The sequence below is a fragment of the Bos indicus x Bos taurus genome, chromosome 12 (assembly GCF_003369695.1).
Source record: "Bos indicus x Bos taurus breed Angus x Brahman F1 hybrid chromosome 12, Bos_hybrid_MaternalHap_v2.0, whole genome shotgun sequence".
In the NCBI taxonomy this organism is placed as follows: domain Eukaryota; kingdom Metazoa; phylum Chordata; class Mammalia; order Artiodactyla; family Bovidae; genus Bos; species Bos indicus x Bos taurus.
This window is the reverse complement of record NC_040087.1, coordinates 18,669,238-18,685,704: the sequence shown is the minus strand read 5'-3', so window position 1 is coordinate 18,685,704 and position 16,467 is coordinate 18,669,238. Positions and strand designations below refer to the sequence as shown.

The 16,467-nt window shown below is 39.6% G+C and overlaps 1 protein-coding gene and 1 long non-coding RNA gene across 3 annotated transcripts in view; one reads left to right on the top strand and one right to left on the bottom strand.

Annotated features, from left to right (window-relative positions):
- CDADC1 (cytidine and dCMP deaminase domain containing 1) overlaps nucleotides 1-12,991 on the bottom strand; it is a 30,785-nt gene extending 17,794 nt beyond the window's left edge. Inside the window, exons 1-5 of one of the 2 annotated variants that reach the window (XM_027557268.1) lie at nucleotides 12,775-12,991; nucleotides 11,598-11,695; nucleotides 6,976-7,050; nucleotides 3,749-3,926; nucleotides 454-1,023 (exon numbers count right to left, since the gene is read on the bottom strand). In XM_027557268.1, the coding sequence (XP_027413069.1) occupies nucleotides 454-1,023; nucleotides 3,749-3,926; nucleotides 6,976-7,050; nucleotides 11,598-11,695; nucleotides 12,775-12,856 (1,003 nt within the window). In that variant the 5' untranslated portion in view covers nucleotides 12,857-12,991. The remainder of the gene's footprint in view (nucleotides 1-453; nucleotides 1,024-3,748; nucleotides 3,927-6,975; nucleotides 7,051-11,597; nucleotides 11,696-12,774) is intronic. The other variant, XM_027557269.1, reaches the window with a different exon arrangement.
- A 78-nt stretch (nucleotides 12,992-13,069) lies between these two features.
- On the top strand, nucleotides 13,070-16,467 carry LOC113902240. Its single transcript, XR_003513719.1, has 3 exons — nucleotides 13,070-13,241; nucleotides 13,773-14,011; nucleotides 15,461-16,467. It is a non-coding gene; the product is annotated as an uncharacterized LOC113902240 (long non-coding RNA).

Here is a 16,467-nt window from a genome sequence, read left to right as displayed (position 1 = left end):
AGAAATTGGAAGAATCTGCCAATTTTCTTAGATTCTACTGGTTATTTGAAATTCATATTTTAAAGATTTTTCTAAGTTTTTACTAAATATTGAATAGATATAGAATATTGAGTAGTTAAAAAAAGAGGAATAATTCTGGTTCTCTCTCTTTTTGTCCTTTCTCTAGTGGAGGGCTCATTCAACTGGGAAATGATAAAAGCAAGCAGCAGAAAGGGCTGAATTAGATCCTGATTTATAAATGCAGCATCCAATATAGGCCACAAGAAATCCTAAAACTGCTCTAAGAAAGAGTTGTCTACTCAAGGGTCTCACTAACTTCTCTATATTGGTATGAGCAGCAACACTTTAGTATCTAAGAGTCAATAAACGCTACCAGAAGTGAAATGAACACTTTATGTCTGACACAAATACGACCCCATCAACCCCGATTTAGGAACTAAGCGTGTAACTCACCAGTTCGATATGCCAGTAACCTGGCCTGAATCATGCAGTGCCTTGCAATTTCTTGTGGCAAACTTTGATTGTGAATTTCATTACTGTGTTCGGTGTTGCCACAATAAAATCCGTAGTGTTTAAAGTTGGGCACGCTGGAAGCTACTGCGGCCAGAAGAAGGACAAGGTCTTTCATGTTCTGCCTTAGATTGCTAAAGTACGGATTCTCACACAAGTTCTCCAAACCTATAGTCATCAGTATTTGCTTATGCATTTCTTCATTGGAAACCAAAAATATCATTTCATATTCTTTTATTCTCTCTTGTTTACATTCAGAATAAAAATCAAAGTTAGTGTCTGGCAATGTTTTGGAAATTTTTTGAATAAAGTCACATTTGTAAGAGGTCTCTTCTACAAACTGCACCATGTAACAGACCAAAGGCTGAAGTAAGACACACACGTGGGCCCGACTGTTTGACTTCAGTCTTTCCACTGCTTTGGCATCTAACTTTGCGTCTTCGAAACCAGAAGCCTCAGTGAGCAAACTTATTTCTGGGTCAGCAGGCCAATATGAAATTCGATTAACTCCAGCTGAAATAAAAAATATGAAAGTTAGTTAGCAGATGCCTGCCGAAATTAAGGGTTTTCTTGATAAATCCATCATATCATTGCAGTTGATCCTGAGGTCCCAGTGTAATAAATGTCTACTACCAAATCACCAGTAATATAGCCTGAGTGTTGGCAAACTGTGGCCACAGGCCAAATCTGTCCCGTTGCCTACTTTTGTACAGCTTGCGGGTCAAGAATGGCTTTCACAGTTTTTAAATAGTTGAGGAAAAAAAATACTTGTAACACAATGAAAATTATATAAAATCCAATTTTCAGTGCCCGTAAAGATTAGTGGGAACACAGACATAACTAATCACTGACATATTCTCATTGTTTCTGTACTACAATGGATTAGCTGAGAGCTGAATAGCTGTATGAATACGATACAGCCTGCAAAGCCTAAAATACTCACTATGTGGCCCTTTATAGGAAATGTTTGCTGACAACAAAGCCCGTGGGAAGCATCTATGCAATCAATGGTTTTGCTAAGTGTGGTCCCAAAGCCCAGAGCTAGGAAGATGTACCAGAGTCCTCCAAGTAATGAAATGGCTGCTTCCAGAAATAGTACAGCATAACTGATATTGACTAGAGTTTTGAACCTAAAATAAACAATTCATCCATGCATGAAAAATGTACTGGTACTTTAAACTCTTTCTCTGGGAAGCTCGTCTAAGAAAATATTTGAAGTAAAGACAAAAAATAAAAATTCATGTACGTATATGTTTAGTGCAGCATTGTTTAAAACCGTAAAAATAGAAAAAATCTAAATGGCCAAAACAGGGGAACAGTTTAACACATGACAGTCCTCCTCATAATAAAATATACAGTTATCCAAAACATCCACAAAGAATTTATAACGTGACGGGAGCAGGGAAGCAGGGGGAGAGGAAGAAGTGTGAACTGCTTTTACGAATACAAAATTAAAGACAAAACAACAAACTAGAAGGAACATTGTTCAGTCAACGTAGCAGAGGAATAGTTAGTCATTTTAACATGGGCTGCTGTGCTTCGTGGCTCAGTCATGTCTGACACTTTGCGATCTGATGGGCTGTAGCCCGCCAGGCTCCTCTGTCCATGGGATTCTCCAGGCAAGAATACTGGAGGGGGTTGCCATGCCCTCTTCCAGGGGGATCTTTCTGACCCGCATCAAACCCAGAAGCAGGATCAAACCCAGCAGTACTACAGGTGGATTCTTTACCACTGAGCCACCAAGGAGTCCCATCTTTAACATACAGAGATCGAAATTCTTGAGAGCACATGTGAATTGACAAGAGAGAAAGTAAATTTACAAAAGAGAAAGCAAAACTGAATAACAAACATGAAAACAGTTTTAAATTTGTGTTTGGAACTGAACAACAAGATGCCAGATACAGAAACACATAAATGTTCATCAATTAATTAGTATTTAAAACAAAGAAACCCCTTTGCTCATGTCTCATATAATTTCCATTAGAAAAGGCATTTATTTTTTTATCATTGTGCCCAGAGGTGAATAGCCAGATGGCCCACAGGTTTTCTATATTCAAAATAATAAACATCTGAGTTGAACAAATGCACATTTCTATCTACTCCTTGCTACTACAGACTCTTACTGTGGCTTGGGCTGGAAGGTAACTGTGAAGGCCTCCTTTGAAGGAGGCTCTAGCATGTGACCACTTCTTCTGGAAGTGCCTATAGCTCAAGGGAACTCCCCTTACCACCAATCTGATCTTTACTCTCCTGCACTGGCAGGCAGATTCCTTACCACTAGCCACTTGGGAAGCCCATGTAAAAGATGCACCATTTTTTAAATAGGTAAATGGTCTGGATACATACCTAGGTACAGAACAGAATCATAAACACAAAGATTAGAGAGGAGCCCAGTGTGTATAGATAGCTATATATTAATTCTTTGTGCTCCTCCTTCCAAGGGGTAGAGTAGTCACTGGAAGGCAGCCACCCAGCCAGGAATACAGTTCCCACAATGCACGCGAACAAAAATGATGTCTGTGACTTCCAGGCCAGGGTTTTTAAAAAACAGGTATGCTTTCTCTTGCTTTCCCTAGTGGCTCGATGGTAAAGAATACGCCTGCCAACACAGGAGACTCGGGTTTGATCCCTGAGGTGGGAAGATTCCCTGGAGAAGTAAATGGCAACCCACTCCAGTATTCATGCCTGGGAAATCCCATGGACAGAGAAGCCTGGTGGGCTACAGTCCCACGAGGTCGCAAAAGAAGCAGACAAGACTTAGAGGCTAAACAACAATAACAAAGCAACATTTTTTAAACATTCAAAGAGTCGGACACTACTTAATGACTAAACAAAAACATGCCTGCTCTCCTCTGTCTCTAGATACAGGAGAGGCCAGTAGGGATTCCAGGAGCTTACGACAGAAGATGCTGAGGCCCACACATCAACCACAGAATAGCTGGCTGCTGTTTGATAACACCTGCACTGGACTATTACATGCATGATGAGTGTCTAATATATTAAGCCACTGAAATGTTGTTGGTGTTTGTTAAAGTAGCTAGTATTAGTCTACCAGTACACTGAGGGTCACCTAACTAGTGACACAGCTGAGACCAGAATACATCTTTTCCGATTCTTCTTCTTACAGTATATCAAACTGTCTTCAGATACATATGTATATTTTAAAATTATATTAGGCAATTTGACTTGTTCTCAGATAAATGCTATTAATCCCCAACAAAGCCTTATCTACACTTACCATTTACAATCATTTTCAAACAAGCAGAACATGGCTTTCTGGAAAAATAGAGATCACAGTTTTTCAGCTTTGACCCATGTTTTATCAGAGCAATTTTCCCAGCATGTAAATCTTCACTTGAACAGTGGAGACCAACAATTTTCATATTTTTCACCACCACAAGACCAGTTCTCTTCACCTATATTAAGATATAAAATAGTAATTTATTTTATAATATCTAATGATCATCTCATGGATTATACTTGATGTATGAATAAAATGAAAGTTTAATTCTTCATCTGAACATAGTTTGAACAAATACACATTTCTCATTAGGTCCAAAAAATTTTCTGAAGGTTTAAAATGTTGACTTTACACCAGAAGTCTTCTAAATCTAGGCTTTCTTAACCAAACAAGCATTCAATTATCACAAATTTATCCTAGTAAAAAATGAATTACTTTTTACCCTAGTAAAGGGCAATAATGAAGTTGATTTGACTTGTTTCTTATAACATCTAGCCTAAGACTACTTAGTATTAAGGTTCTAGATAGTAAGAAGGAAAATTTTGGCAAACCTGTGATTTTACACATGGGTAAGTGAAGCCCAGAAAATTTACATGACTTTCTGAAAGACTCACAGATGGTAAAAGCCAGAACTAAATCAGAGGTCATCTTAAATTAAAAAAAATTTTTTTAATTGAAATATAGTTGATTTACAATGCTGTATTAGTTACTGCTGTAAAGCAAAGTGATTCAGTTATACATATATACATTCATTTTTTTATATACACTCTTTTCCATTATGGTTTACAATAGGATACTGAATATAGTTTTCTATGCCAATTAATAGGACCTTGCTGTTTATCCATTCTATATAGATAAAAGTTTACATCTACTAACTAAAAAATTTTTAACTTATCATATTTTACTTTTTATTCTTATTTATTTACTTATTTGGCTTCGGCATGTGGGATTTTAGTTCCCTGACCGGCGGCTGAACCTGTGCCCTCTGCATTGGGAGCACAGTGTCTTAACCACTGGACCATGAGGGCAGTCCCTAAAATATTTTAAATGCTGACTAAAATAAGATAATTCTCAACTTCTTTCTAACAAATGATTCTACTAATTTTTAAGACTATGGCAGTCTAGACTAACGTGGTTAGGATTCACCTTCCACAAAAATATAGGTTATTTATAATTTTTAAAATGTTTAAAAACATATATTCAAGCTCAAGGAAAGGAAGACATAACCTCGGGTGTTAGAAAGGAGAGAGAACTCAAAGCGAGAGCAGTCAGCCACAGCCGTCTCAGCAGTCTCCCGCCCACAGTAAGGGCTGGGCTGACTTTTATTTTTCAGTCCCAAAAGCTGGGCATGGGCTGGAGGGCTAAAGAGTGGTTCCTTTAAACCTAAGGTGACCTAATTTGTACAGATACTAATCAAAAAGGCAGCTGTAACAATATTACATCAGATAAAACACATTAAGGTTAAAAATTAGTTCTGCGTGTGCCACAAAATAGCTGTTTTCACAGCAAAAGATTCTGAAGGAAGGGACATAAAACTAATCCTTGGGTTCATAAGGGATTTCACAATATGAGGGGGACTTGGGCTGAGAACACAGTGTCCATTATTCCCTATTCCCTTTCAAAAGATTTTACTCTAAAGTTATTCCCAAGAGGACACGTTTGAACTCACTTTCAAGACGAGACCAAACTAAAAGAGCCAAGTTTCGGTTTCAGTTATGAGTATAAATTTCTGTAACAGTGGAAAATGAGACTCAGTGGAATATCTAAAAATCATTCTTAAAAAATGAAGCATTACTCATCACTTAATTTTTTTATTGGAACAATCTTTCAGGCCACATTTATCACTTTTTTGTTGAGAGTACTTTTTACTTTCGAAAATATCTTTTTTTCTTCCCATTTTGTTTCTAGCCAGGGCCAAAACCTCAAGTTTGAGACCAGGATTCTTCCATCCCAAATTTAAAGCCAATAAAGGCCTCTGTTGCATTCCATTCTGGGACTTCTGCTTACTCCGACTCCCAGAACTAAATCTTTGCAGTGAGTCACTGTTCTGGATCCTGATTTTGCTTCACTTCTCTAACATCTTGACAAGTCATCTATGTAAACCTAATCACAGAGTTTTACAGTAAAACAGAAGTGAAAGAGGACAGTCTGTTTTGTATACATTCACTACTTTTTTCCTTTTTTCTTTCTTATAACTAAAAACATCTACATATTCTAAAACAAATAATTTCTATATTCTTGTTGGGCATTTTCGAGACTCACTCTCAGAAATAACCAGAAGTCTCCAGGAATGTACATCAAGGTAACTTTTTTGAACAACCCAAATGTACAACAAGGTAACTTTTTTCAAAATGTGAATGTTTTGTCTCTACTCCACACCCGATGAATCACAGAGTCTCTCTGGAAAACCCAAAAGATTAAGATGGCAAGGAAATACTAGGCATATTAAAAAGAACGAGGCTCATCTGGTCAGGTCTGGGCTTTGATGTTACTCTACTTATAAGCCAGTAAGTTGGCCTGGTGCTGTCCCATAGATGCTAGCAGAAGACATCCTATGTCAGAAATGATGACTATGGTTCATGTACAGCAAGCAGGGCGAGCCTCATGTCTGCAACGGTCCCCTTGCCCACAAGGGGTCATGCGGACAGGCCTATATGGATTTCTAGACACAGAGTGAGCTAGCTGCGTCACAGGACAGGAGTACTGCGCTTGGGAATTCTGCTGTGTTTTATTGAGAATAGTGCAAACCTGTTCTATGTCCCAGAGAGAGACATTACTTCAACCCTCAAGGTTACCTGCTGCAAACTCAACTCCTGAGAAATGGCCTAGGCAAAGCGAGCGAGGGCCTTGCATTCTTGCCAAGACCAGCAGGATGTGTTGGAGTTTGAGAGAATATGGAAGAGTGTTTCTCAACACATTCTATATGAACTCACATGGGAAGGTGACGAGAGTGAAATTTGAAAATGTTAAAAAAAAAAAAAAGAGCAAGATATAGGAACAGATTATAGATTATATAATCCTATCTGGTCTCACCTCCCCACCCCCAGCCTTTGGAGAAACATACATAGTCTTGTAAATGTATGATTTTTAGAAAGATACACAAAAACTCTCCCGGAAATGGGAATGGGGAACTTGAATATAAAAGAAACTTTTATTCTACTTTGTATCATCCCTTTTGCTTTGTTATTATGAATATGTCTTTTTTTTAAATCATAAAAATGCACCTGTTTTTTGTCAGCAGATACTCTGGCCATCTCTTCATTGTCTCCTAAGGGTCCATGCTTTCCTTCCTCCTTTTCCTAATTAAAAGCAGATTAAGGGGCGGGGGAAGGATTAGTACATAAAATGTGATTAATTCAATATTTCCTATGTAAAGAACAGGAAGTGGAGGAAGCAGTGATGTTGGTAATGAAATGATGGAGGTGTGGGGGGTGGTAGTGGTAATGCTGACTGTATGTACGACGATAATAATAATACCTAACAGTTACCATGTGTCTGGTCCTAAATCACCTTCTTTAATTTTCCCAGCTTTTACAAAGTAGCTATGATTATTCTCATTTTCCAGATGAAGAAACTGTGGATAGAGATAAAATATCTCAACCATGGTCACAGAGCTAATAAATGGGTAAGCAGGGATCCGAGCCCCTAATCCATTGTCTTCATCATTATGCTACATTACTTCTGTCCTGGAAAGGTACGTGAGGTCTTTCAGCATAAAGATAAGGTCCCAGAGGACACCATGGGAACAGCTGGGAGAGAAAGACAATACATGATATATACAGAAACATGAGGGAACAATGCAGTTATTCTAAAGTCTTAATGAAGTAATATTCGGGAAATTTTAGATAAGTCTTACTTAACTGAAATTTAAAACTATGAACCAGTAGGAGAGATAACTATTTTTAAATGACAGCCATGTTCAATAGTATTCTATTTCTATTCCAAATTTTTTTTTCCAAATTTATTTAATTGGAGGCTAATTACTTTATAATACTGTAGTGGTTTTTGCCATACATTGACATGAATCCGCCCCGGGTGTACATGTGTCCCCCATCCTGAACCCCCCTCACCTCCCTCCCCAGCCCATCCCTCTGGGTCATCCCAGTGCACCGGCCCTGAGCACCCTGTCTCATGCATCGAACCTGGACTGGCAATCTGTTTCACATATGGTAATATACATGTTTCAATGCCATTCTCCCAAATCATCCCACCCTCGCCCTCTCCCACAGAGTCCAAAAGACTGTTCTTTACATCTGTGTCTCTTTTGCTGTCTCACATACAGGGTCATTGTTGCCATCTTTCTAAATTCCATATATATGTGTTAGTATACTGTATTGGTGTTTTTCTTTCTGGCTTACTTCATTCTGTATAATAGGCTCCAGCTTCATCCACCTCATTAGAACTGATTCAGATATATTCTTTTTAATGGCTGAGTAATACTCCATTGTGTATTATTCTAAAAGTTTTAAGTACTTATGGTGTTTTTTTATTTTTTTCCTCCGAAGTCCCACTCATTTATCTAGTTTTAGACTGGATAACTAAAAATTCTTACTCTTTATACTATGTATACTTTGCTGAACAAACCTCAAGACACATTCATACAGTGTAAATATTTGACAACACAGAAAACTCAGATAACAGTTATATTCAGAAATGGTTGTAGTTAATAATTCCCTAAGGTTGGCAAAAATTATAATTTAAATGTCCAATAATAAGGAAATAGACATGTTACACTGATAGAATGGATTGTTATGCAATCATTAAGATGACAATAAAATGATAAAAACCTCGAAGAAAACAGGTGGTAAGCTTCTTGACATAGGTTTTGGTAATTTTTTGAATCTGACACCAAAAGCAAAAGAGCAAAAGCAAAAATAAACAACTGGAAATACAACAAACTAAAAAGCCTGTTGAGTTGGAGAAAATATTTGCAAATCACATATCTGACAAAAGGCTAATATTCAAAATATATAAAGAACTCACACAACTCAACAGCAAAAAAAAAAAAAAAATCAACAAATCCAATTAAAAATGGGCAGAAGCTGAATAGACATTTTTCCAAAGATATACAGATGGTCAACAGGTAAACAAAAAGCTACTCTACATCGTTAATTATCAGAGAAGTGCAAATCAAAACCACAATGAGATATCACCTCACACCTGTTAGAATGGCTGTCGTCAAAGAAGCCAGAATTGACAAGTGTTAGGGAGGGTGTGGGAAAAGGGAACTCTCATCCACCATTGCTGAGAGTGTAAATTGGTTCCGGCACTATGGAAAATAGTATGGCGCTTCTTCTAAAAATTAAAAATAGAACTATAGCATGAACCAGCAATTTCACTTCTGGGTATTTATCGAGAGAAGATGAAAACACTAACTTGAAGAGATATATACACTCCCGTGTTCACTGCAGCATTATTTACTTACAATAGCCCAAATATGAAGACAACCTCAGCGTCCATCAACAGATGAATGGAGAAGAAACATTGTGTGAGTATTCAATACACACAATGGAATATTATTTAGCCATAGAACAGAATGGAATCTTGCCATCTACAACATAAAGGGATCTCAAGGGCAATATGCTAACTGAAGTGAGTCAGACAGAGAAAGACAAAGACCATAAGACCTCTCTTATATGGGATCACAAAAGAAACAAACAAAAATCCCCAAGTTTTCAGAGACACAGAGAATAGGATGATGGTTGGCAAAGATAGGGGTGAGGGCGGGAGAAATTGCTGAACCACTGGCTACTCTGAAAGCATCAGACTAAGTCGCCACTCCAGTGCTTATAACAGTATTATAACATGAGCATTTTCAATATTGTTAAGTCAAAAGGGCAGCATCCAGAATTAAATGATATCCAAGTAATAAAGGAAATAGAGCAAAAATATTGTGAAACAGCACAAAAATGTTAGTAGTCTCCAAGTGGTGCAATTATGAGGCATATTTTCCCTTCTATTTTGTAAATAATAAACATGTATTATTTTTGTAACACATAAAAATATTTTATTTTTAAAAAGACAAAGATTTTTAGAGTGTCAAAAGCAGTGTTTCCAATACAAGTACATATGAAATTGCATCTTAGAGTTTCTGTGGCTTACTATCTATAGCAAAAGCAAGATAAAGAATTTAATAAGTGAAACGACTTTATTACTTTAGCTTAGAGAACATTTTTCTTAATAGGAAAAAGATCTTATCAACTTTGTGAACATCATGCAATTAATAGTGGAATTATTTATATAAATTAATGTGCCTGTCTGATGAAAAAGAACAAGATATATTTTGGGGTGTGTGTGTGTGTGTGTGTGGTGTGGTGTGTATGAATGAATTAAAATGATACCAAATCTTTATATTAAAAAAGGTTCTTCAAAATTATTACTCAATTTGTAAAAAGCCCCACTTTTAATTAATGTTTAACTGAAATACATTTGACATATAACATTGTAGAAAATTAAGGTGTGCATTAATTGGATAAATTTGTATATTATAATATGACTGCCATTATAGCAATAACTAGCACCTCAATCATGTTACACAACTATTCACTTCTTTCTAGTACTTGGAATAATTAAGTCCTAGTCTCTTAGAATGTTTGATGATTATAAAATAGTATTGTTTTCTGCATTCCCTGCGACTGTGCACTAGATCTCCAGGGCGTATTTACTACTCATAAGCCCGTACCCTTAAACAACATCTCTCCTGTCCCCTCAGCCCCCAGTAGCCACCATTCTACTGTCTCCGAGCCTGGCCGTACAGGACTTGTCTTTCTCTGTCTGACTTCCTCATTTTGCATAATGTGCTCAAGGTCCATTTACTGTGCTGCAAATAGGAGGACGTCCTTCCTTCTCACAGCTGAATAACACGGCAACGTAAAGTCCAGCTTTTAAACGCACTTTAAAAGGCTTAAATCTTAAACATTTGCTTCTGTCTTTTTAAGACAAATTTCATCAGCAAAAAAACCCCAAAACCAAAAAAACCAACAGCTTGGCAATCTTCTATTTTTATAAAATAATACTAAGCTATTAACAACTAGGAAGAATAAAGGACTTCAAAATCCATGAAGAAAATGAAGAACTTTCTCAAAGCCAATAATAGTAAGTGGTTGAAAAATAGGAAATAAAAATGCACAACATCTTAAATAATGTTTTATTTATAAAACATTTCACATAGGTATTGGGAGAAAACCACTCCGAGAACTATCATTTTATCATAAAAATTCCCTATCTACACATAGACCTTACACTCTTCACAAAAACTAACTTAAAATGAGTCACAGACCAAAACTATAACACTCCTAGAAAATAAACATAGGAGAAAACCTAGATCATTTTGAGTATGGCAATGACTTTTTAAATACAACACCAAAGGCATGATGCCTGAAAGAAATCAATGGTAAGTTGGACTTCATTAAAATTAAAAACCGCTCTGCAAAAGACAATGTCTCAAGAGAATGAGAAGACAAGTCGCAGACTAGGAGAAAATATTTATAATAGACACATCTGATAAAAGACTGCTCTCCAAAATATACAAAGAACTCTTAAAACTCAACAATAAGAAAACAGACAACCTGATTAAAACGTGGGCCAAAGACCTTGACAGCCAGCTGACCAAAGAAAACACAGATGGCAGTTTGAGAGGGTAACTGTTAATATTCTATTTTTAGTCTGGAAAGCGAAACCATCACAGCTATGAACTACAAGCATCACACTAAACCATGAGAGTGTTTTGCAATTTGAAGGCTTGGTGAGTTTGTTTTTAAGTGTGAAGGAAACTAGAGCAATAAAATCAGATTTCAGACCACCGCTTGTCTACAGGTTGAAAAACCATCTATGAAAAAAATTATACCTGAGATTTCTGTCTTTGGGTTTTCACTGCTGGGAAGAGTTCCATCCAGAGACTGAGCAGAGTGAAAAGGTTGACTTTAGAAAGCCTTGGTATTTCACCTACAAAAATAGAGGGCAAACACTTAAAACTTTTACTGATGATGAAAATAAGAACTAAGCTCACTGCCACCTGGGTGCTGCAGCCTGGGCTTCGCTGTTTTAGCAAGAGGCAGTGAAAAAGGCAATGGCACCCCACTCCAGTACTCTTGCCTGGAAAATCCCCTGGACGGAGGAGCCTGGTAGGCTGCAGTCCATGGGGTCGCTAAGGGTCGGACACGACTGAGCGACTTCACTTTCGCTTTTCACTTTCCTGCATTGGAGTGGCAACTCACTCCAGTGTTCTCGCCAGGAGAATCCCAGGGACGGGGGAGCCTGGTGGGCTACCGTCTATGGGGTTGCACAGAGTCGGACACGACTGAAGCAACTTAGCAGCAGTAGCAGCAGAGAAAAAGGATTCGTGTGCAAAAGAATCAAAGCACTTTCTTATCAGAAAGTTTCAGCCTCAGCACCTTCCGAAGTTGGGCCCTCTTTCAACCCAGCAGAAAAAAAAAAAAGTACAAGTGATGCACGTAGCTATGGGAATTTTATATTTATATTTATATATATATATATATATATATATATATATATATATATATATATATATATATATATATAAAGTTATGAAACATCCTTGCATCAGACATCACGGTGGAGCAACCTTTACTCTGAACTGTGATGAGGCGCTGCAACAAGGGCAGGGATTAGAACATAGAACTAAAAATACGGTGACCTTAAAAGGTAAGGGGGATGAAATACAGGAAAGCGCCGCGTGCGGTTAATTTTGGAATCAAATTTTAAAACCAAAACAAAACAAAACACGGTTTAGGGAATTTTCAGGCTCGCCGATCCCCAGAAATCCCAGCTCCAGGTCCTGGGAGGAAAAAGTAAAGGGGAGTGAGGAGTGACCTCAACTTCAGAAGCCAGTGCAGCCGGGCCAGGAGATCCCGGTGACGGAGGGGGTGACGCGCCCCGGGCAGGGATGGGACACCCAGGAGCAGAAACGCAGAAGAGCAAGCAGGAAACCCGGAGTGAAACGGCAGGAGACGCGCAGAGCCAAGCGAGAGGCTGACGGCGGGAGCAGGATTCCGGGCACTCACCGGTCATACTGCCCGTCTGGGTGCTGACTGACCGTCCGGCCCCCGCGCTCTCCAGATTTTGCATCTGCCCCGCTTCTCTCATCCCCAGCCTAGCGGCCTCTGCTGCCCAGGAAACCTCTCGCAGTCCTGCATGATCTTTGCCCCAACAACCCCACCTCTCGCCTCCTCCCAGCAACAGACAGGACGGTGACGGCTATCTCGGCGCGGTCAGATGACGCACGGGCTCGGCTGGCATTTCCGGGCGCCCTGTGTGACGTCACGGCGAGGCGCGGCAGCCGTGGCTTAGGGGCTATTCCTCCCTCGGCAACCCGGCGAGTAGAAGGGACACGGGGCCGTGAATCATTTGACGCTCGTGTTTGAGTTCTTAGGGCTTGCTGAATGAAGTTTGGTCGCTTGAGGATGTCTTGGCTCGAAGTCCCAAGTTGCGCACACTCGGCGAGGGCGATGAGGGTTTCGCATACATGAGGGTAGGCCCGAGAGTGAAGGAGAATTGAAGTGGAAGTCAGTGTTAATCACTCAGTCGTCTCCCACTCTGCAACCCCATGGACTGTAGCCCGCCAGGTTGCTCTGTCCGCGGGATTCTCCAGGCAGGAATACTGGAGTGGGTTGCCACTTCCTCCTCCAGGAGATCTTCCCGACCGAGCGATCGAACCCAGGTCTCCTGCATTACAGGCAGATTCTTAACTGCCTGAGCCATTAAGATGGAAACTAGCCCCTATACAGTTAGTGGTCAGGGTCTCAGAGAGTTTGAGAGGCGAATGAGGTGGGAGCTGGGCGGTCCCAGGTGGTTATCCTCTAAGATTGGCCAGTCTGGGGCAACTTAGTACCAGGGACCGCCACAAGAACATTCTGCTGCTTCTTAAACACATGAAGACATTGAGGGTAGAACTGTCCTCAGGAAATTGATGGAGGAAGTGGCCCTTGGAAAATCTGAGAGGTATCAGACATTGTGGATTTGTGCTCAGTGCAATTTAGTTGTATTGTTTTATGTGTCCTAGGCATGACTCAGAATGAAGCTCCTCCCTCCCCCCAGTGACTCAGCCCATTTTCCGTCACCAACCTAAGCTGTTATCATAATTTGAAATACTTAAAAAATAGGCACAAGACCCGCTCCAAGACTGAAAGCAAAAGCCAGCGTTATGAAAGTACATTGTTTTGTAAAAGACCGAAGAGAATTTTCAGTGTTGATGGATATGACGGTGGTTCATTGATTGTCACTGTTGTATAGTATTTCATTGTAGGTATATACCACAATTTATTTATCCATATTTGAGTCAAGAGACGTTTGCTCTATCTCCAGCTTTTTGCTATTGCAAGCAATGCTGCTTTAAACTTCTTTGTGTATATTTTCTTATGTTCATATGGATGCACTTCTTCAGAGACTACACTTAGGAGTAGAATTATTCTTGAGTTGTCAAGTTTTCCAGATACTGCTGAAAAGTTTTCCGGAGAGATTGGACCAATTTACATAGCTCTGTATCCCCACTAATTTGGGGGTATTGTCAAACTTTTAATGTTTACCAATCTGGTTGGCATAAAATGATACCCTGTGGTTATGATTTTCCCTGATTTCTACTTAGGTGCATTGGCCATACATGTGTCCTCTCTATGAAATCCCTGTTAACCATTTTTCTATTTGGTAGTTATTTCTTATTCATTTGTAAGCATTCTTTATACATCCTCGATACTCATTCTTGGGTGGGAATGTGTATGGTAAATATCTTCTCCCCATTTGTCACTTGCTTTTTCACTCAATTATTTTTTCAGTGCATAGTTCTTTATTTTAATGTGCCAAATATATGAATAATTTTCTTAGGTGGGTTTTGTATCTTTTCAAAAAGCATTTTTATACATTTATAAAGATATCTTTTATTTGTCTGTCAATTATATCTCAGTTTTTTAACAGTAACTTTTATATTTCCTCTAAAAACCATAAGTTTTTCCTTTCATGTTTATATCATCATTCATCTAGAATTTAGTTCAGTGTATGATGTTAGGTCGGGATCCACTTTCTTTTCCACTTGGATAATCAGTTAGCCCAGCATTATCTCCTTACTGATCTGCAGTGTCACCTCTGACATGTATCAAGTTTCCATATATACGTGTTTCTGGGTTCTATATTGTATATTATTGGTTTATTATACCTCTGCCCCTTAACTCCCCCCACCCCCCCAAAAAAAAGCCACCTTATTTTCTTCACGAGTATCTTGGTTAATCTTGACCCTTTAATCTTCCATGTAAGTTTTACTTATTTGTAAAATATTTATATATTTCTTTGGCTGTGCCGGGTCTTAGTTGTGGCATGCGGGATCTTCAGTTACACATACAAAATATTAGTTGTGGCAAGTGGGATCTTAGCTTCCCGACCAGGGATCAAACCACACCCCCTGCATTGGAAGGGCGGAGTCTTAACCACTGGGCCGCCAGGGAAGTCCTGGCAAATGACTTTTTGACCAACTTATTCAGAGAATGGGGAGAGAAGGAGGGAGACACAGATGGAGGGGATGGAGGAAAGGAGGGAGGGTTATTATGTTTATCACAAATTTTCTTAAAAACTCAATGATCCCAGGTAGTGCGGTGCCTGTAAAGAATAGGTGCTCAACATCACTAATGAGTATCCTTCCCCGCTTTGTGTTTCATTTACTTATTCTTTGTAGATAACCCGGATCTCTTCCTTTTATTCTAGGTCCTGTTGATTGGGAACATTGGTCCCAGCAGTGTGTGTATTTGGATAGAATCCTCTTACAATAAAACATGCTGAGGTGTCTGTGCTGGATTTGTTGGTACTGGTGAAGTTTGGCAGAGACTGAATACCTGGCTTGTAGAAGAAAACCTACCTCACCCTCAGTCTTGCTCTGGTATGTGGAAGGCATACCATGACCAAGGACCATGCCTCCTGCACGCCTGGAGATAAGGTCACCGCAGGACTGACAGGGACCCTTGCTGGCCAGTGTGCCCTTGTACAGATTGGCCCTCATGTGGTCATTTTAGGCAAGGATGTAACCATAAGCACCACCCTGAATCCAGAAATTGAGGTTTCCTAAAGAGTTCTTGGAAGGCAATTCCTGGCAGCACTTCAACCTCAAAGAAGCAAAGAGAAGCCAAAGCAAAGTCCAGACGCCCTTCATGGCACATTTGCTTTGTTATGGAGGGCAGAGCTGCCAGAGGGAAATCACTTCTCAAGTTTTCCATATGTTGTCCCTACTGGTGTCCTCAGAAAAGTAAACTTGGTGCCACGTAGATCAATGTGCTACAAAGTAAGACTGTCCAGGGACCCTGAGGACGTCTGTGCCTCACGAGGTGGACAGGACCGGCAGGCGTGCCTCACGAGGTGGGAAGGACCGGCAGGCCCGCCCCCTGTGATGTCCACGACCATGCTTCGTGAGGGTCCCCATGTGTGCAGCACCGTCTGGACTGGGTTTGGGCGTTTCTGAATCAGCAGCTGAAGAGGTTCTCTGATGATTCATGTTAGAAGTCCAAGGACTGGAGGGAGGGGTAGGAAGGAGAGGACAGGTAAGGCAGGGAATAGGGAACTAATGCTGGGGGAATAGCTACTTGAATCAACTGTATAACAATGACAGTGGTAATAATAATGGTATCTTACAGTACAGAGCGTTTTCTACGTTCCAGACTGTTCTAGCCACTTTGCATGTGTTCAGTGCTCAGTCGCTCAGTCATGTCCAACTCTTTTGC